Here is a 19457-nt window from a genome sequence, read left to right as displayed (position 1 = left end):
TATTCAAATTGCCAACATTATTAAGATCTGCAATCCAGAGAAACACCAAAGTGCCACGTTTGAGAAGCTGGAACTGTTCTGGAAAAGTGAACATTTGTACATTTGTATGAAATGCACTATTCCTCACCAATACATTTGGATTGCTTTGCATAGCCCTGATTCAAAATTTACTTCCATCTGGACTCTGTGGCTGTGGCTATTCCACTGACTTAATATTGGTAAGAAAGCAGCTAGAGGGCGAGGTGGGAGAATAACGATGAATTGAAGGGACAAATTCTATCAGACAGACTCGAGACTAAATGTCACCAAAGACAACAGGAAATGTGACCTTTACTGAAGAGAGGATGGTCAGCAGGCTACCAGCCTGACTGGAATGATAAAAGACACACACAGAGACAGACGTGAACACGCACACATTCAGACACATTGTCACACTCATAAAGATGCGGGGGCACACACACAATCATTGTAACAATTAATATTACAATTAGCACTTGTTTAAAAATGCAGACAGATATCTGCTCTACGACGTCCTACCTTTTGAAAATGACTGATTACCCAATACAGAAAGCTTTTTAAACTTGTCTCAAATAGAACAAGACAATTACAGGAGATGCATTCATTATTTTCCTCTGTTTTACCTGGTAGCTGAAAGAGAGCTGTCCTTTCAAACATCAGCTAAGCTGTGTGATGGGTGGGAATACAGACACAATCAGTAAAAGACCCTTATATTTCTAAATCATTTCGCTAACCACAGAAAATAAACATACATATTGGACACCCCCAGAAAACAAATACAAAGCTTATTCTTGCCCTGCTCAACAAGTCACTATGTAAACACGGATATCAGCTACAGCTGGCATATCCCTCGCACACAAATACACACGCACACACACACACAAGTCAGCAGGCCTTCGCCCACGCGCTGAGCAAACCGTCCACTTCATGAATATCAATACAAAATGTACAGAGCCACCTGGTGTGTACAATATAAAAGCCATTTGAAACACAGCTACAGTTCCTGACTACACACAGCCTGTCAGCTGCAGCCCCCTGAAGCAACACCACATTACTCACCCTCCGTTCCACCCAAACCTCCAATAGAGCTACCAACACACCGACAAGGCCTTCTCTTTTTTATGTTATACTCAGTGAAAATTACTGAAACAGGGAGATTTGGTCTCTTTTCCACCAAGAATCAAAACAATGTTTCACCCCTGACAGCCTCCATCCAGACAGGAGCAGCTAAACGCATTTATCTATGAGGGCCCCTTGTCTCCTTTTCTTGATTGGCTGCTGTCTTAGAGTGACAGCAGGCCGAAGCAATCGTAAGCCAGCTCTGTCCTTGTCTACCTCTGGTAACCCAGCAGAATCTGTAGATACCAGTTCAGCCAATCAATAACATGGGTTTTAATGAAGGGGGGCTGGGAGCTTCTTAGTCTCCCCCTGCAGCAGTAACCATGACAACCCCTAAATGACCCTACAGGAGAATGGATGAACACATTTAGCTTTATTATTGACGTCATTAAATATTTTTTATTTATCCAAAGACCTCTCATCTTCAGCCTGCGGTAGCGATAGTGTGCAGTTTAACACATCTACTCTGAGCATCAGCCCATCATCACTCCATTCACCCAGATGGCCACTGACCAGATTCAATGGAAAAAAAATAAATACGCTTCTATAGAGAAATCAACTGTAGAGGAGGGTAAAAAATGGATATTTGCTTCCACCAGACACCACATTTCCCCACTTGATCCAATGATTAGATCCAACGACCTTCTGGTCATAAGGCGCTTCCTTTATTTCTTCAGCCTGCTGAAATACTAGAGTATGACGACAGAGAAGGCCCACTTAAATTAAAAGGCTGACAATGTTAGCTGTAGTTCCATGTTCGTGTTTGAACACGATGATGACAAATGCAGCGATTTGACACTGAACCAATTCAATTATAACTGTGCTTCCAAGAAGAATAATCATGCAGCAGCCCTTAACAGTGGCCTTGTAATATACTCCTTCTCTACTGCCCACAATAACAGCACAATTCTAGAAATAGAGACGACTCGAAACAGTACAGCTAGGAATTAAAAGTGTTTGGAAGACGGGTATTCTTCAAAACTTTATATGATGAAAATCATTACCATCTCCTCAAATGAGATTATCCCAGCGTGTTTAAATTCAGGTGTAGATTACACAACTACACTGGAAATAACACATGCAGTTATATAGCTGCTCCGTTAACAGCTCAAAGCCTGGAAGTAATGGTAAAAATTATTGCTGCCATAATGTATTCATGCTTTTAGATGATCTAGATCCATCTTTATGGAGAAATTCTCAAAATGACACCAAGGAAAAGCAGAGGGGAAAAAAGTTCCAATTCAAAAATATCTTAAATTAACATTAAAGTTATGCTTTAATTATACTTAATGGACCTGAGTCAAACCGAAGTGGTTGTCTTGTTAGATGTTTTTGTTTGTGTTGTAATGTCTGTGTTATGTCCTTGTCTGTTTGGTTTTGAAATAAACTACTTGAACTTGAACTTGAGTGAAAGGGGCGGAGAGGACATGAGCGAGTACTTATTGTTCTTTTACTTAAGGACTTGACAGGAAACAAGTTGCTGTAATTCTCACAATTATTTAAGTTTGGGATATGTACTCTCAAAAAATTGAATAATATCTAGTGGAGGCAGGATGAGCAAGGCGAGAATGTATTCAGGAGCAACAGAATTACCTCACCTCCCCTGGTTGTGGCCAAGTTTATGATCATCAAAGCTCAAGAGCCTCAGCTCTGTTACTGTTGGCACTGGCTCTGCACTGCTGAAGTTATGGATGGCAACAGCAAATGTCCTGGGAGCTGCTCCTGTTTGCTGAATAGTTTCACTACCAGTCTTCCATCCATATATGGAGAGTCTGTGGCAGCTAAATTACTATTAATGATGTAAAAATGTTCTGATCTAATTAATTTAACAGAACTGAACAACTACGAAACGATGGAGGCAAAAAATCATAATCAACATTTAGTAGAAAAATAATAGCATCACCATTTGTAAACAAATGTATCACTTTAATACATAAATTCTACTGAGAAGGAGAATGTCTCTACTGCAGCAGCCATGAGAAACTCAATATCAGCTTTATAGTGACTTTGTTGTTATTATTACCACTATACATACTGTACTATGTTCCTATTATATTACTATAATTACCACTGCACAGATGTCATCGTTATTACCACTTACACCCCTATACAACACACAAAAACACAACACTTGGTGGTTTGTAACTTTGCCCACGGTATGTTATGTACGTCATCACTGTGTGTTTTGTCTTATTGCACATTAAATGTGTGTGTGTGTGTGTATATGTGTATACATATATAGATATAGATATAGTGACGTGGCATGTTGACTGTGTAGCTAATAGCTCCTGACTCTACATGGTAGCCTGACATGCACTTCTCCAGAAATGTAACTACAGCGCCGCACTGTAAATTATGCTTAAGGGTTCAAGAGAAAGCAAACGAAGAAGGCGGACTCATTTTATTTTACATTTGTGCGAAATTTTGTTGCAACTCTGATATAAATTACTGAGTCGCAGTAACCTTGAACTTTGACCACCTGCTCCTAATCAGCTCATCTTTGGCTTCAAGTGAACATCCTGGCAAATGTTGAGTCATTCCCTCGAGCTAAAAGGAACTGACATGGCTTGAGGTTCTTGAAGATATTTAACCTCATCTGAAAGAAACCCTTTATGCACTTACATATAAGTCAATTTATGAGAAATTAAGCAATTTTTTTTCTTTAATAAGCATACAGATTTAGCAATGCTACAAAGTTTACTGTTATTTCAGGGGCTAACAACACTGGGAACCATACAAGAAAGTAACTGTTAACAAAGGTGGTTGTATAACAGTGAACAACAGTTTTACAACCAGGATTAAGTTCCTCGTGTAAAACCCCTTATTTGATAAGTGACAGGATAACCAACCTTTATGGTGAGATGCTTCCAAAGAAGATGTAGCGTCAAAAGCTATGATCTAAGAGAATACATTAGTGCCCCTTTCGCGGGATGTGAGATAAAGGTCTTCCTGAAGATGGCTTATCTACACTAAGCTCTCTTTTTGGCTCACTCAACTTGCAGTCATTATATGAGCTCGAGAGACAAAAATAGCAGAAGTCAGCAGTTACCACAGAAACCCGATCACTGCTGTTTTGCCATTCTTACGGGAGTTACCACAGCAACAAAGACAGCTGGTTTGTCGTCAGAGTGCTTGCATCAAATGGCCATCTTCAGTAAGCACCTTAATCTGCTCTTGGGCACCGACAGTGGAACAAACAAATACAACACACAACCAGGAGCCTCCTCAATTCAAAGCCCATTAGCGGCTTATCACTGCAATGAAAAGACGATGTGATCTTGTCAGGCAATAGGCAAAACAACGTTCAGCTTAAAAAAAATACCATAATCTGCCACTGATGAAATAACAGTTATACAATGGAGTGATATGACTAAGGTATGGCCCAGAGCAATCCTCCCACCATCAAAACATGCTTCCATTTGGCAATTGCATTTCCCTGAGCGTATCCTTATCACCAGGCGTACTGGTGGAAATCTATCATAAATCTTACATTGAAATGCATTGCATTGCATTTAGTGTAGGCAGAATGTCAGGAAGAGTATGTGGACCAGCGTCTCTCCATTTTAGGCTGACAAGACCTCGGAAAATCTATTTTCAAATCTCACTGCATGACAACTGTAACAGAGGACATTATGCATCATTCAAACTCCGGCTTGTAAATACGTCTGTTCTAGACATTAAGACAATCAGAAAGTAATGGCTCACACACGATGATGTTACTTATATAATTCTGCTTATGGCAGAAACTGTGATCCCACAGGAAGTTGTGCAAACTCATGAAGATCACTAGCATTATTCTAGATTAATATAGGTTCAGACAAAACATGAGGAGAACAGTAATAATTAATTATGTGTTATAAGTACGGTCAATACAGAAGAACATTTTACAATACTGCTAAAGGAGAACCAGACTGAAAAGCTTTGTGAAGGACAAGGATCCAAATTATTTATATCATTATTAATATTAACTGTAATATAGCCATGCCAGCACACATGATTTAGCTAAAGGTATTTCCTGAGCTTTTGGGAATCCACTTTACTGTTCTTTAATGCCATCAACAAAATGTTCCATTTAAAATGTTTTCAGTGGCTCATACTCATACCAAGCTCTTAATTTCCTCGAGGCCGATTCCATTAACACATGACATTCATTAATTTTTTTCAAACATTTGTCTAAAGCAAAACAGTGAAACTGTCTTCAACAGATGAGAGCAAGGGAGTTTCAGAGGGGAAACAGGAAGAAATGGCTTCAAACCATTGTCTTTGCAAGCATGAATCAGGTTGACAGTGAACTAATAAAAGTTCAAAGTTCGGTATTCTGATCAACAATCTACATCAAGGTTTCCTGACAAAAAGACATTTCATACATTTATTTTTACTGTGTGACAATGTCCGCAATGTGTCTGTGATACAGAATAACAGCTGCTCAAAGCACTACACTCTCAACAAAGTGAAAGACCAAGATAAGTAACAAATGGCCAGTCACTCTCCTCTTAGTGCAGCCAATGGGCCAATTCACAGCAGTTACATTTTTTGTTTGTTTCTTGTTTTCACTTTGTAAGCTTTTGTGAGGAGAACATATTCATAAGCATTCAAACCAATATGACTTCCATGTAGACGCTCATATGTCTTGATAGAGTCATGGTACAAGTATAGGGACTTGAGCTGACACAGAGACTATATTTATGAGATGGAAATTGTGCATCTTGAACCGAGAATTAAAGAGGACTTACAACGTATGCTCATTGTAGGAGTAACATGCAGCCAAAATAAATTTTAACCTCACAAGCAATTTGCAATCACAGAACTCTGGACAAGATGTGTACAGTCAGAGGCTGTAATGATTCACTGACAGTGAAAATACTGCTGGAGAAATGACTGACTATTCTAAATTTCATTTAATTTAACTAAAACAAATAGGTTTGAATCCAACCTGAAGTTTTGTAATCAGTTGTTAACTACCCCTCTCTCTTACTTTATATCACTGTTTGTTGTGTGATAATGACAAAACTGAAATTAATCAATATGGCTAATAAACTAAATTGTTGCACCACATAGAAACTGCCACCACAGGCCTCCACTTTGATTTGAAGTGTAGGCTTATTAAAGAACTACTGAACCATCTGTTACTTCCTCATAGCGTCCTACGTACAGTACATAGGTCTAACAACATCACCATTTACACAAATCTGATGAATTAGATGGCTGAAAAGATGACATTTGTGTGTGTGACAACGTAATTGTACACAGAAGTGTGTAAAGTGGGTGATTTTACTGCTGAACATGCGTCAGCAAGGAACATGTTTATGTGCTACTGGTTGTTGAAAACCAACAGAAACCGCAAATGAAGTCTAACACTTAACACATAGGAGGCTGTTACTAAAAAAGCTCAACTTTGAGTCATGAAATATCAATTTCGCAATTTTAAATTTTACTTTTTACATTACTTTCCATAGGTAACTGGAGATTTTGATGTAAAAAAATAAAATTGTGAAAAGAAAAAGACATTATGTTAAGTATAGCTAAAGTGTACATACATATATTTTACCACTTTATAATTATAGTCAACAAACATGGTTGGTAAGGGATGTTTGCTTTACTGAAGAGGACAACTAGTTAAGGGGGGAACAGAGTTCATCCTGTTTGCTGCCAATATACATTTCAAAACATTCACGACACCTGAACACTGATCCACCATGTCAAAAAATGCAATGAGGTTCGTACAGTCTGCCATGATATTCTTGAGGGACAGTTTGGCAAAATACATCTCAAAATAAATATGGTTTATTTTAAGACAGCATGATGTAACCAAATAAAGCAAATATTTCCATTTTATATTTCTGTTATCTAGATCAATGTAGAGTGAATCTGAACATGACTGAAGTACTAGAAGTATCAGAAGTCCATCCATGAATATAACAGCCCACCAGGTTTCATTATTCTAAATCTTTGGCTCTTCTTGATAACTTGGCTTATTAAAACACACACATCAGACACGGACGTAGTACAGGTTAAGTGTCTTCCTCAATGGCACACATTCGACTGTGAGGGCTTGAGTTACAAGAGCCTCTGTCAAGGCCAGGTGACGACCAGTTGACTAATACAACCACAAGAAAATCCCCATTTGGTTTACTGGAATGGAAAGAGTTTCATCATGCTCTCCAAAAAACAAGAGATAATGTCAGAAGCCAGAAGACAGACTATCACTCTCACTCCCATTTCCAGAGACAATTTCAATGTCCGAAACTACAATTTTCTGTGTTCCAAGTTCATTTCCACTTTCAGTGTTTGTTGATGCAGTGTTGCTGATGCCTCTTGAAAATAAAGCTGGAGCCTGGCTGTTTCCTATCAAAGCTATTCCAATAAAATAGCCTATAAAAGAGACTCCACTTACTTGACTGTTTCCACAAATGCTGCCGATTTTATGACTCGAGTCTGAAGGGCTGAGTGGACATTATGTTTTTTTCCCCTCCGTTCTGTCTGTGCCTTTTGTTAAAAGCCATAAAAGAAATTTGAACAAAGCTGTCTGGGAGGACGAAATATTAAATATACATTGACTAACATTGCTGTTGATTCAAGTGTGATCTTGTTTACAAAAAAGCAACTCTGAGGCTGACTATGTTTGACAGTGTTCTACTTTTACTTTTATTTTAAAAGGATATACTACCAACACTGAACTCATGTTTTTTTTTTTCTAAAAGTGAAGTAAACCTCACTCTTTGCCTCACACACATTAATCGTCTCTGTAATCTGTTACGTGTAGCCCTTAGCCGTGATGCAGCACCGCTGCCTTTTAGTTTTTCATCTAAAAAAAAAAAAAAAACTGGCAGTTATGATTTACTAGTTGACCTATATCAAACTGCACATTGAAAAGACTTACGCCAACATGGGACAGGAGTGATTATCAATAAACAGCAACACTGAGGGCAAAAGGTTGCCGACTGCCAAGTGATTCAAAAGGTCACAGGCTCCAGCGCAGCTTCAGCGCAGCAGAGAACTGTCCATAAACAACTACATGTCTGATAGAAACTCGTCTTCAGCTGCCACAGGCCTGGGAATCACTACCGATTACTGAATCCATTCAATTCTTCAATATCAATCAATCTGAACACCAAAACTAATTATTTAGTTATGAAAGAGATTTACACAAAACTAATTTGTCACTGCTTTTGGAGATTTGGGCTATTTCAGCCATTTTTTACCTGGAGTTGTTTTGTCCTGCTCTTCTCTGCTGCCACACACAAGCTTTCAGGCCTGACTCTCCTCTCAGAGTGGTAGCTTCTGTCTCGGTTTCGGTCTCTCTCACACGTGGACTAATCTTGTTGCCCGGTCTCACAAGACTAGTCACCAGATCACAGTGAGATGTTCAAAAACAGGATGCAGGTATTGGCATATATATATATTTTTTTTTTTTTTAAATGTTCCGAGGAGTTTACAAATTGAACATAATGAACTCAGTACTGAATCACAACATAGATTTATCTGAAGTACAATGAATACAGAAATCTAAATGATCTCATCCTTAGGTGAAACAGATTCTATTATGTACTTTAATTATTTTAAATATCTTCAAATGCTTTAATGACACCACATAGGCCTGTGGGAAGAGCACATCTACTTGTTGCCTATTTAATAATTTATTCTTTCATTCTGTTCTTACCAGACTATTCTTTTCAAAATCAAGAGTCGACTAAAGCAGAACACACTCTGAACACACACTTTCTTTGACTACTTTCACAACACAAATAGCATGACCACAACATTACCAAATCATTTAGCGTCTGATAAGCATGCCCAAACTATTTCAAAAGCAAGGAACTGATCCAGACGGCTGAAAACAATGACGACAAGCAGCTCAAAATGACACGGTGGACGCACCACGTTTGACCCTCAAATGACCTTAATATTTGGCATTAAATCAGAATGTCGTACCAAAAGGTGACATGTAAGAGGTGACCTGCATCATGCAGTCCATCAGTTCTCCACAGCATCATCCACTCAGCTGCACATTTCATAAACAAACATTACACTCAACTGTTCGGTGGAGGAGTGATACACTGACAGTTTCATCGAATGACGACAACATGTGCTGTTAGTGGTTTAGCTCTGATCCAGAGTTACTTTTGGCTCCAACTGTGCAGTCATGACAGAATCAATTATATCAGCTCCGAGTTCCATGAAGCATTGAGCAGGTAGTAGAGTGAGCCATCGTGGCTTGATCAAAGTGCAAAGCTTTCTTGTTAGGTTGGGGTAGAGAAGGGGAGACTGACTCACGTGAAGACATTGTTGTATTGTTGAACCTACAGCTCAACAATATAAACTCTCCTGAAGGAGGTCAGGGGTTGCAAAGTGCCCAGAGACACACGTAAGCGCACATACATCCACAACAGTACTGTGCTGTGTGTTTTAGCTAGTAGCATCTAAACTAACAGCTATCTGACTGAGCTGTAGATACTAGAGCGAGGAGGCTGATGCTTCTGGAAACGATGCAACTCTGGTAAAAGCATCCATCTTCTGACACGCTCACTCACATCAGAGCAAACATGCACAAGGACATACTTGCATTCAATCAACAAGCCATTAATGCCAAGAAGACCAAAAATACACACAGACAGGAGGTGACTGCATATGCACACACAAACACATAGTAATGCTCAGAGTGAGAGAATGCAAGGCAGGCGCTAAGCTCAACATGACCAGCTAGCTTGTAATGCCAACCCTCTGTGCTAAAATGGTAGATCCCAGATTTCTCCCCATGCAATCTGCCACCAGCAACCATGGAGGCAAAACAGGAAGAAGAGAGGAGAGGAAAGGAGGGATGCAGGAACAGAGGAAACCCGGTAATTTCCTTTCCTACTCTCCCTCAGATAAAACACACAAACATGAAAAGCTAAACAGACAAACACAGAGGAGAAAGAAGGATGGTGGTGGTACTTACATGAGGACTCTGTGCCGAACATGGCTGGGCCGGGAACTGTGATGGAGAGAGAGGAGGAGGAGAAGGAGGAAAGATATAGGGGAGGGTGAGAGAGAGAGAGAAGGAAGGTTGATGAGCAGGCAGCTACACAGCGGGGGTCATCAAAGCAACACAATGCAGCCAGCCGGCTGTCGCTGCCTCCCAGACGGCCAGATGCCCCAGCTCCGCTCTCCGGTGCTGCTTTAAAAAAAAAAAAAAAAAAAAAAAAAAAAAAAATCTTCCTCCAAATTCACACGCACTCAGCTAGTCCGGCCGGTAAAAAACAAGAGGCCTTGTGGAGGATCAAACCGATAAGCAAATAAATATGGAATAAAATCATACAGCAATCCTTCACAGCCAAGACAAACTGTGGTCAAATCCAGACATGGAGATGTGGTTGTGGCTAGCTACTGCATCTCTCCTCTTTCTGCAGTCTACAGCCTCCTTCTCATCCTCTCCTCCCCGTCACTCTCTCACTTCTCATTCCACCGTAGGATTTACTGATGAAGAAAGAGGGGGAGAGGAGAGAGAAAGGAGGGAGTGAAATACTAAAAATCTGGTGAGGAGCTGCTGCCACTGCTGCTGCAGCCGCTGTAAGACAATAGCTATGCAAACAGCGAGTGACGTCAGGACGGGGGGGGTGGGGGGGGCTGTAAAAGACTGAGTGACAACTGCTGCTAGATGAAGCGAGGGAGGAAGATAAGATATGAAGGGGAAAGAAAGAAGGAGACACACGAGTAAATAGGAGGGGAGAAGCAAAGGAAGAAACACAAGAAGAGGAAAAACTGAGAAAGGTGGAGAGGAAGGACAGTATGGAAAGGAACAAGGAAATGAAAGCCAAGGGTTGATGAAAGAGAGGGAATGGAAGAAAATGAGAGAGGGGCAAGCCAGAGAGGACGAAAAGATAGAGAGGGGGAGGAGGAAGGCAGCAGGGGCTGAGGGGGCAGTGGAGAAATAGAGTGGGAAGCAGGCCAATCAAAACGGTTTGTCTAGTTTGGAGCTTAGAAAAAAAAGCCAGCTGCTAGAGATACAACAGGACACACTGGAAGAAGTAAGGGGGGCAGGGGCTGGATCTGTCAAGACGACAAATTGAAATGAGTATGAAGGAAAGCACTGGAGACTGGCATGTATTTGCTTGCTGTTAACACAATACACACACACACACATATACACACGCAGACATCAGGGAGCTGGAAAATACATTTTCAGCAGTAATCAAACATCTGCTGTATTGAAGGTCAATGACGATGGATAGAATTTACTTATTTGAACACAGACAAAAAGGTTAAAAAGCAAAACCATAAAAAGAACTAACACACATATTGAACTGTAAAAATGACTGTAAAAAAGACTCAAAAATTAAATTGTCCGATTCTTAGTATCGCCAAGCAGAAGCACATAGAGAAACTACAGGATTCAAAAATCACAAAAATCTGCATTATACTGTGAAAAATGAACCCTGGCCAATGTAATCAGGACATCTAAACACATTTTAGTTACCTAAACTCTAATGACTCCGTTTTTTTTTCCCTTTAACATGTCCCTAATGAACCAGGTGTAGTGGATAGATATTAATGCATACTTTAAAACTTTAATGTATCAAGTGGACGAACTACCCAGTGACTGTGGGGCAGTGTAGCACACAGAGCCTCTTTTGGGCCAATGAAAGTGCAGTACAGTGGTGAGTCTGAAGCGCCAGCTAACCTAAATAAATAGATGGGCAGTCAGCCGGACATTCTCGTGGCCCCTAATGTGAATGGGGTGAAGCTAGCATGTGGATTAGCTCAGACGCTGAACGGAAGAGTGTGGACTGATTGAGGCCTCTGTTCTTTTGTGTCTCACGCACCCTCCACCTCCTCACCCCGAGCCTTTGTCCTTCAAGCACAAGCAAGACCCCTTCTCTTCTCCTGCTACACTGTAAGAAATACGTGTTATATATTACCAAGATATTTCTTGCAGTGCCTTGTGAAAATCTTATCACCAATGATGAAAATCTGTGATTATTTAACATTTATTTAAAGTTATATCGCCCTATGGCAAATAAACACTTTTATAACGTTACAAAAACCCATACACACTCACTTGCCAGTTCATTAGGCACCAGATCGCAGCTGGTGATTCAACTGCGTTTGTAGGTTGTGGTTTGTAGTACTATTGAATTGTATTTTGTTTTTTTATGGCACATGTTATTGTTGTTACTTTATTATGACAGCTCTATTTCAGTCAGTAGGCTAGGCTAAATAACAGAAACACTTTACACACTTCAGTGTTTAATTCAGTCCAGTTTAACAACACCACAAACTACATCCCCAAAAACAATAGCACAATTGAATGGTCACATTTTTTTGAACATAAAATGGACATTAGAGCAGTCATGAAGAGGAATTCAGTGCAGGAAAGTGTACCTAATAAACTGACAAATGAGTGTATGCTGCTCGCTATTGATACTTATTCTTTGCTCTGAGTTCCTACACAATATTTAGGTGTACCAGAAAAAAACAGCAGAAAACGGAAAATGTACGTTCGCTAATTTTCGAGTTTCAATATTTTGGGACGACAATAACTGGTCTCTGCAGTATTTACTCCCTTTAAGACCCAACGTCATGTTAATTCAACAACAGAGCTCTCTCTTGTGAGGGGTGGTGAAGACACAGTGAGGGGACCTGTGGGATAACCTGCCCTCCGTTCAGTGTGCTCTGCTCTTGTGTCACACCTTTTGGCCCCTAACCAGCATGAGTATGCTCCTCTTGGAGATCAGCAGCTCAGCATAAATAGTATCATAGTGTTGCTGTGATAAACAAAGGGCCAAGCAGAAGTAATTTGGAAGAAGTGGCTTGCAAAATCCAGGCTTATTGTTACAAGCACCTAACAAATTACAGCAAATCAAAGATAGAAAGTCTGTTATTCTATGTTACTTTGCACAGCACTACCTGTCAAAGCAGCTCCTGCCAAAACATGACATGCTTCACTGACAAACAACCAGCACTCAGACAAGTTCATTCAGAAATCAGAGGACAGAACAAGCATCCACACAGCATTTCAACAGAAATGAAGAGAATAAACTAGACATGCACGACCACACTTTTGACATGTTTTTTTGTTGTCACCGAAGTTGGTGTTTAACGTTTCAATATTTTTAGGAAAACCAGCAGATTTGTGAGTAGATGATGACAAAAATGGGGGCGCAGTGGCTGCTCCATCTGTGGAGGTTTACGCACATGTGGCAGTGAGAATTTCAAGATGTCTGTGCAGCCACTGCAGAAATGTGACAAATGCTACATGTATTCTGGCATTAGGTATGATTTCACTTTATCGTGGAGTCTGAACATAGCCCAGTTGTGTCTACACAGAAGTAGTCAGAGGGTTTCAGCTAGTTGCCTACAGCAGCAATTTACTCAAGCTATATTAAGCTGGAGAACTGTTACACTACATACTTGATAAGTATTTTTACTGTGCACTTTTTTACATGCATGATTAACCAGCGAAGCATTGACTACTGGGGTCTCAACACTTCCAAAATGTTAGTGGCCTACAGCACCGTGTGCTTAATACTCTACTATGTAGACACAGTTGGACAACGGGAGCTGCTGCTCAGACTATGGCGTCTGTGTAGACACTGTGTCAGGGACACCTCTCCGGCAAATTCAGCCTCTTTCTGTTGAGTCAATGTGCGTTTGAGTCACACGCTGGTTACACACCCTGGCAACTGGGCCCTGCTCTATCTACCACAAAGATAATTAGGATGCAAACCCACTGCCATAACCGCGGTGTGGGCCAGGTGAATAGGGGGGTAATTAAGTCCGACATTGAGTAATGGAACAATGCCACCCCTCAATGAATGCTTTCCTTAAAACAGTGCTCCAAGCTGCCACTCTTCAGTGGAAGTGCATTCATGAGCCGTTTATTCCTGAACAATGTACACCTCACCCCGCCCCCGCTTCCATCACAAAGTACCACCCCGAAAAAGCATCTCCTCCTGGTTGCTAAGCAACTGAAAATAAGCGTGAGAGGAGTGTGGCCATCCTTCAGCAAGAGGAAAAATTAGAAGCTGACGGGAGGATAAAGAGAGTGTATTACGGAATTGTGGAAGCTGAGATACTCCAGAAGAGTCATGTTGATAATGAGGAAGAAGAAGGAAGGAACCATAAAGAACAAAAGCATTCCAAAATCCTATCTTCTCAGTGGCTGCGTGCCTTCATCAATATGTGATTGTATGACAAAATTTGAGCACCGTTAAGCATCTGAGGAACCAGAACACCAGGTCTCAGTTAGGCCATAGTGTCTAATGCTCTAATACAATGTGCCTTCCTCTATCAGCTCAATAGATTCAAATCTCCAAATCCTGGCTGTTCTCCCATCAATGTTTCTGCTAGAGTTGGCAAATCACCCAGCCAGTGGCATATTTACTGGTAGTCAGATTTAGTATCTAACTGGTGGTCACTTCCTGGCCTGATGAGAATGAATTTACAGTACTCACAGCCAGCTGGTATGCAAAACTGAATGTGCCCACCAGATCTACTATGCACACAGAAGCAGGGAAATGCGTTTTTGAATAACCAGACAATCAGAATGACATTTTTCTTTCAGAGGAATTAGACTCTAGCACAAAAGGAAGGTCTGTGAAGCTTTGATTACCTCCACTGGGTCACAATTCAAACACAGCAGCATCATTCAGCTAACTGGGTCACGAACGCCGTCACTGCCACTGCTGACACCAACTGGACAAAATGGGGAACTGTGTTTCACAATTTATCCAGAGCTGCTATCAGTAGACCACTTATGTCCCAACAACCAATGAAATCAAATGGATTCAAATCTAGACAAGGGTGACATATATGGATGTTATTATGGCAAAAACAAAACACACAACACTCACGCTGGGCAAATCTGCCCAGACAACAACTTTACACACAAATAGATAGAAAACTACTGCTACTGCTTTCCTGTAGTGTTCTGCCTGGACAGCAGCATTCAAGTTCAACTACATTAAGCCTCATTAAGCCTAAAAAATCAGTTCCTCTGGACTTCAGTGTTGTAGAAAATCTTAATAGATAGAAACCATATACAGTAAATAGACTTTGTAACTCCAGATGTAAGTTTAAAGGAGGACTGACACAGTATCCCTCATTTGAAAAAAGTAGAATCCACCCTCAGCAGAACTGAAAATACAATCCAACTGCCCATACTGTCACAAAATATAAAAAAAAAGACCTGATACCTGATGAGTGAGGGAGGTAGATTGTGTCTGGTATGGCACTTGTTCTTGTTAACTGAATCATAGTTTGCATATTCAAACATGTGCACATAGTCAAATTTCAATATAGACCCCTGCACATGTCATTCATCAAACTGTCTTTGTATGTAAAGCAGGAAGGCAGGATGAGGAACAGAAGGTGGAGAAATAACCACCTGAGTCACGTTAGCAACCACTCGCCGTGGCTGTTAGCTCTGTCTGATGAACTAATCTTTTTGGCAAGTAGCCAACCATTGTTGAGAGCTTATTTACTATTTAGTTACTGGGACAATCACTCGAGATCAGGGCTGTGTTGTGGTCGGACCAAAAACTTCCGCCAACATACCACCCAAAAATCGCCACAGCCACAAATATTTCTGCGTGTTTGGTAGGAAATCATTTTCTCATACCACCATATCCTGTTAACAGAGAGGGTAGTTTGTAGCACTCCTACAAACACCACACACACAGTTGTGACTGTGTTGTGGCCACAGTTGATGAACTGGTGTATTTCACTAGACATCAGCTTAGTGAGCTCCAGTCATTGTTGTACAGTCCACATTTCAACTTTGACCAAACTTGAAAGAAAAAAGACATTTCAAGCTTCTGCTTATTTACCTCTCATGATTGTGAGTCCTTCAAACAGTGAATTTCACCTCATCACTGTTATTCACAAGAAGAGTGTATAGAGTGTATTTGACGGGTTGTACGGTCATGGTACCTGTGCAGCAGCTGTGACCTTTCCCTCACTTGGCCAGAGCAATAACTGGCATGGCAAGTCAGGTATGAGAGACACAGATGTGAGGGCTTTTCAGTCTTTGTCTTTAATAACCACTTTGGGTACTTCAATGAGTAAAGTCTAAAGGCAATCAAGTCTTCAAGTCTTTTTTGTAGGTATAGTTAATGGAAAGCAGGCAGAAAGTGGACAAAAAAAAAAAAACAGACTTCAATTGCAGCCCTCTTGCCAGGAGGGGCAGGGCAGTCTGTCCCATTAAGGTAGGGCAAACATTTCTGGCTGAGATCATGTTACCAAAGGGGTGTACAGGTTCTAAATAAAGGTTTCTGACCAGTCTGATCTGGCTTTGTGGTCTGACTGTGTGCTGTGCCTGCCTATGTCACATCACTATGATAACTTGGAGCGTTTCTTTATATGCTCCAGTTCCAGAGTTTAGTACTACGCTTTGCTTTTAGACTTGGTTTTAAGCGTGTTGTATGAGCATGTTCATTCTCTCAGTGCACTGTGAAATGTCACAAAACACTACCTTTTACTCGCTTGGACCTCAGTGCAGAGGTTCCGTTGCCTCATTCCAGACTGACAATGTTGGAACACTATTGCAGTAAAAAGCCTGTAGGTCTCGGGGGATATGAAAGCCTGGGAAAAATGCCCTGCAGACTGTGTCAGAACCCACATACAATCTATCAGCCTGTCGGCATGGTCCACAAAAAACATAACAAAATATTTCTTCGATTACAGCATTTCTCCAGTGGTCGCAGAGGGGTACTAGCCTTTGATATGGTACACAATCTCAGTTTTATGCGCTGCCATTTTCAGTGTTATGGCTGTGTGTCAAAGTAATGACACCTATTTTAGAGCTGAGAACCATTTATTCAGCGATTGCACCTCAAATGCCTTACTGCCGTTAATACAACTACCAAAGGGGCTTAATAATTGAGCATTTAAGTATCATTTTTCTAACACGTGCATTGACAGAGTAGAGTATGTAGACATATAGTAGAACCAGTCTATATCAGCAGATCAAGAGTTCAATGATAGAGGGTGATGGTGGAGTTTTAACTCTGACCACACACAGTGGGTGCAAGACAATCAGAGATGAGTTTCTATTCAAGTTTGATGACAAACTAAAGAGGATATCAATCAAAAATGAATAACAGGTGTTGCATATACTATTATATACTCAATTAACACATTCTTCCTATTTTGAAAGTAATAATGGGGCACAGTATGTTATAATTCTTAGAGGAAAAGTACTACGAGTCAATAATTTAATCTAATCATTAATGTCATGTGCCAAGAATTGTGCCGAATCATTTTTAGACTGTTGCATGCAGGACACAGTGAGGTCAGGGGAAAACTAGTCACATTAGTTACATTGACATTCCCTTTACTCAACAAGTGCTTAGGAGTGCTTTCATGAGTGAATGTGTGGTGCAGAGATGGTAAATTTTGAGTTATCTCATTGATATTCACTTCATGATTCATATGTTCACTAAACCACTATTGATTCTTGATAATGGCAGGAAACAGGCCGAGCAAATAACCCTACAGAACAGAGGAGGAAACCTATCAGGAGCTGCAGTGTGCGATTCCACAGACACTTCAGATTAAACAGAAAATGCAATTGGACATGTGGCTTGAGGCTTGGTGGCGGCTTCAGTACAGTGGCATGTGGATTCATGTGAGGCGGGCTCACTATGCTGTGGTCAGACTGTGTAATGGTCCAAAGTGGACTAAATGGGGTTTAACAGATCCACTTAAAAATATGTATATTGAGATGAAATGTTAAGGATAAATCTGTCTCTTCTATTAACTGATATTGGATCATTGAAATGAAGACCAATTGAGCTTGACTTTTTAAATGAGTCTGTCATATTGGATTAAGCTTGGCTGACTCTTTTCCAGACTGCAGGTAAAATCAGGAAGAGTGTGTCTTTATGCATCACGCAGAAGAATGTGACACATCAGTTCACAAGTAAAAATACTTACAATGGCATAGGCCACTCACCTAGACTACGACATGTGCTCTGCATAGATCAGTTGCAGGTCCAACTAAGTAAGAGTTTTTAAGTGTTTAATTTTTGTGACTGACAGTCAGTGCATTTACATGCATATGAAAAAAATGAATTATTGCCTTAATCGGACTCTAGCTGGACAACTTAAGTGCACGTAAACACATCACTAAAATCGGAGTTCTCCTTATCCGGTCAAGAGACTGAGATAATACGATTGGTATTCGGTTTTCTCCGCCATGTATAAGCTTGATCGGACTACAATCAGATAACACATGCTCCACAACTGCTGTGCTGGCATGTGACCCCAGAACAGAAATATCAAAGAAAGCCGGTCGCAGAAGACGACGACGGTAAACAGAGCCGGTAGAAGAACCATCTGAGGGATAGCGCATAAGTTACCTGCACCAGAAGGAGCATGCACATTACATAGGAGATTAAAAGAGCTGTACTATTATCCGTGTGGTTGTTGTTTGAAATGTCAGTCTATTGCATGAACGACCCGTGTTTATTATATGAGGTAATAGGTAAATCGGAAGAAGGCAGTATTAACATGGTATTATCCCGCTGAAAAGACGCATGTCACCACCTAGTGTGGAGGAGGAGGACATGTTCCCGTCAGTTGTTCGATTTTCTCCGCTTCATGTAAACTGGGACAAGGACTGTATTCAGAAAGTCGAACTTCAAGCATAGCTCGATTAAGCTCTGCATGTAAATGCACAAACTCGCATCCAATTAGCATGGAAGCCAGACCCAATTTCTCCACCCACGAACAACTGTAGCAGAAAGCTGGACTGGGGTCACTTGCCCGATGACAAATTTTCCCAATCAAATCATTAGGGGGAGAAGCAAACAGGTCGCAAGAAGGTAGACATCCAGGTTATCTGAGCAACATGCGGTTGAATTTATTTACAACAAAAGGGATCCATTTGGTTGTGAAACTATCCAATTGCTTGCAGTTTTTTCTCTCCAACAGTTGAAACACGGCTCATGAAATGCAAATGGTGTGTTACCAGACTCGCATTCTGATAAGAATTGAGTAATAGAGCTTTAGCTGTAGTTATCTTTGTTTCACAGTGTTTACTCACCTCCAGCTCCCTTTGCTGCTCTATAGTTCTACATGTCTCTCCACCCAGACTCATTTCCTTTTTTTTTTTTGGCCAAATAACTAATGTCAACTGTGCATGGTGTCTATTATCAACCATCATTTTTAAGTGCAGACACTTATGAGCTGGTTTGCTGTATATACTTATCATAAGGTCTATGCTGCTTATGAACTGTCAAAACCTTAATCTGTGTTCAGGGTGAAATTGGTGGAAGTACAACTGGAACTAAAAAAAAAAATGAACTCCATGGCCTAAATATTTTAACTATTCCATTTGG

At 40.6% G+C, this 19457-nt stretch overlaps 1 protein-coding gene across 7 annotated transcripts in view; it reads right to left on the bottom strand.

The window, feature by feature from the left end:
- LOC125015420 (suppressor of tumorigenicity 7 protein homolog) overlaps positions 1 to 19457 on the bottom strand; it is a 39723-nt gene that overhangs the window by 16653 nt on the left and 3613 nt on the right. For 4 of the 7 annotated variants that reach the window (XM_047597272.1, XM_047597274.1, XM_047597276.1 and 1 more), the window contains exon 2: positions 10076 to 10111. The exons of 1 other annotated variant lie outside the window; for it this stretch is intronic. In XM_047597272.1, coding sequence (XP_047453228.1) covers positions 10076 to 10097 — 22 coding nt within the window. In that variant the 5' untranslated portion in view covers positions 10098 to 10111. Of the gene's footprint in view, positions 1 to 8339; positions 8478 to 10075; positions 10594 to 19457 lie in introns of all 7 variants that reach the window. 2 more of the 7 variants (XM_047597279.1, XM_047597273.1) reach the window with 2 other exon arrangements.

The sequence above is a fragment of the Mugil cephalus genome, chromosome 10 (assembly GCF_022458985.1).
Source record: "Mugil cephalus isolate CIBA_MC_2020 chromosome 10, CIBA_Mcephalus_1.1, whole genome shotgun sequence".
Lineage (NCBI taxonomy): Eukaryota > Metazoa > Chordata > Actinopteri > Mugiliformes > Mugilidae > Mugil > Mugil cephalus.
Note: the sequence above shows the minus strand (reverse complement) of the source record. Positions and strands in the feature narration are given on the sequence as shown.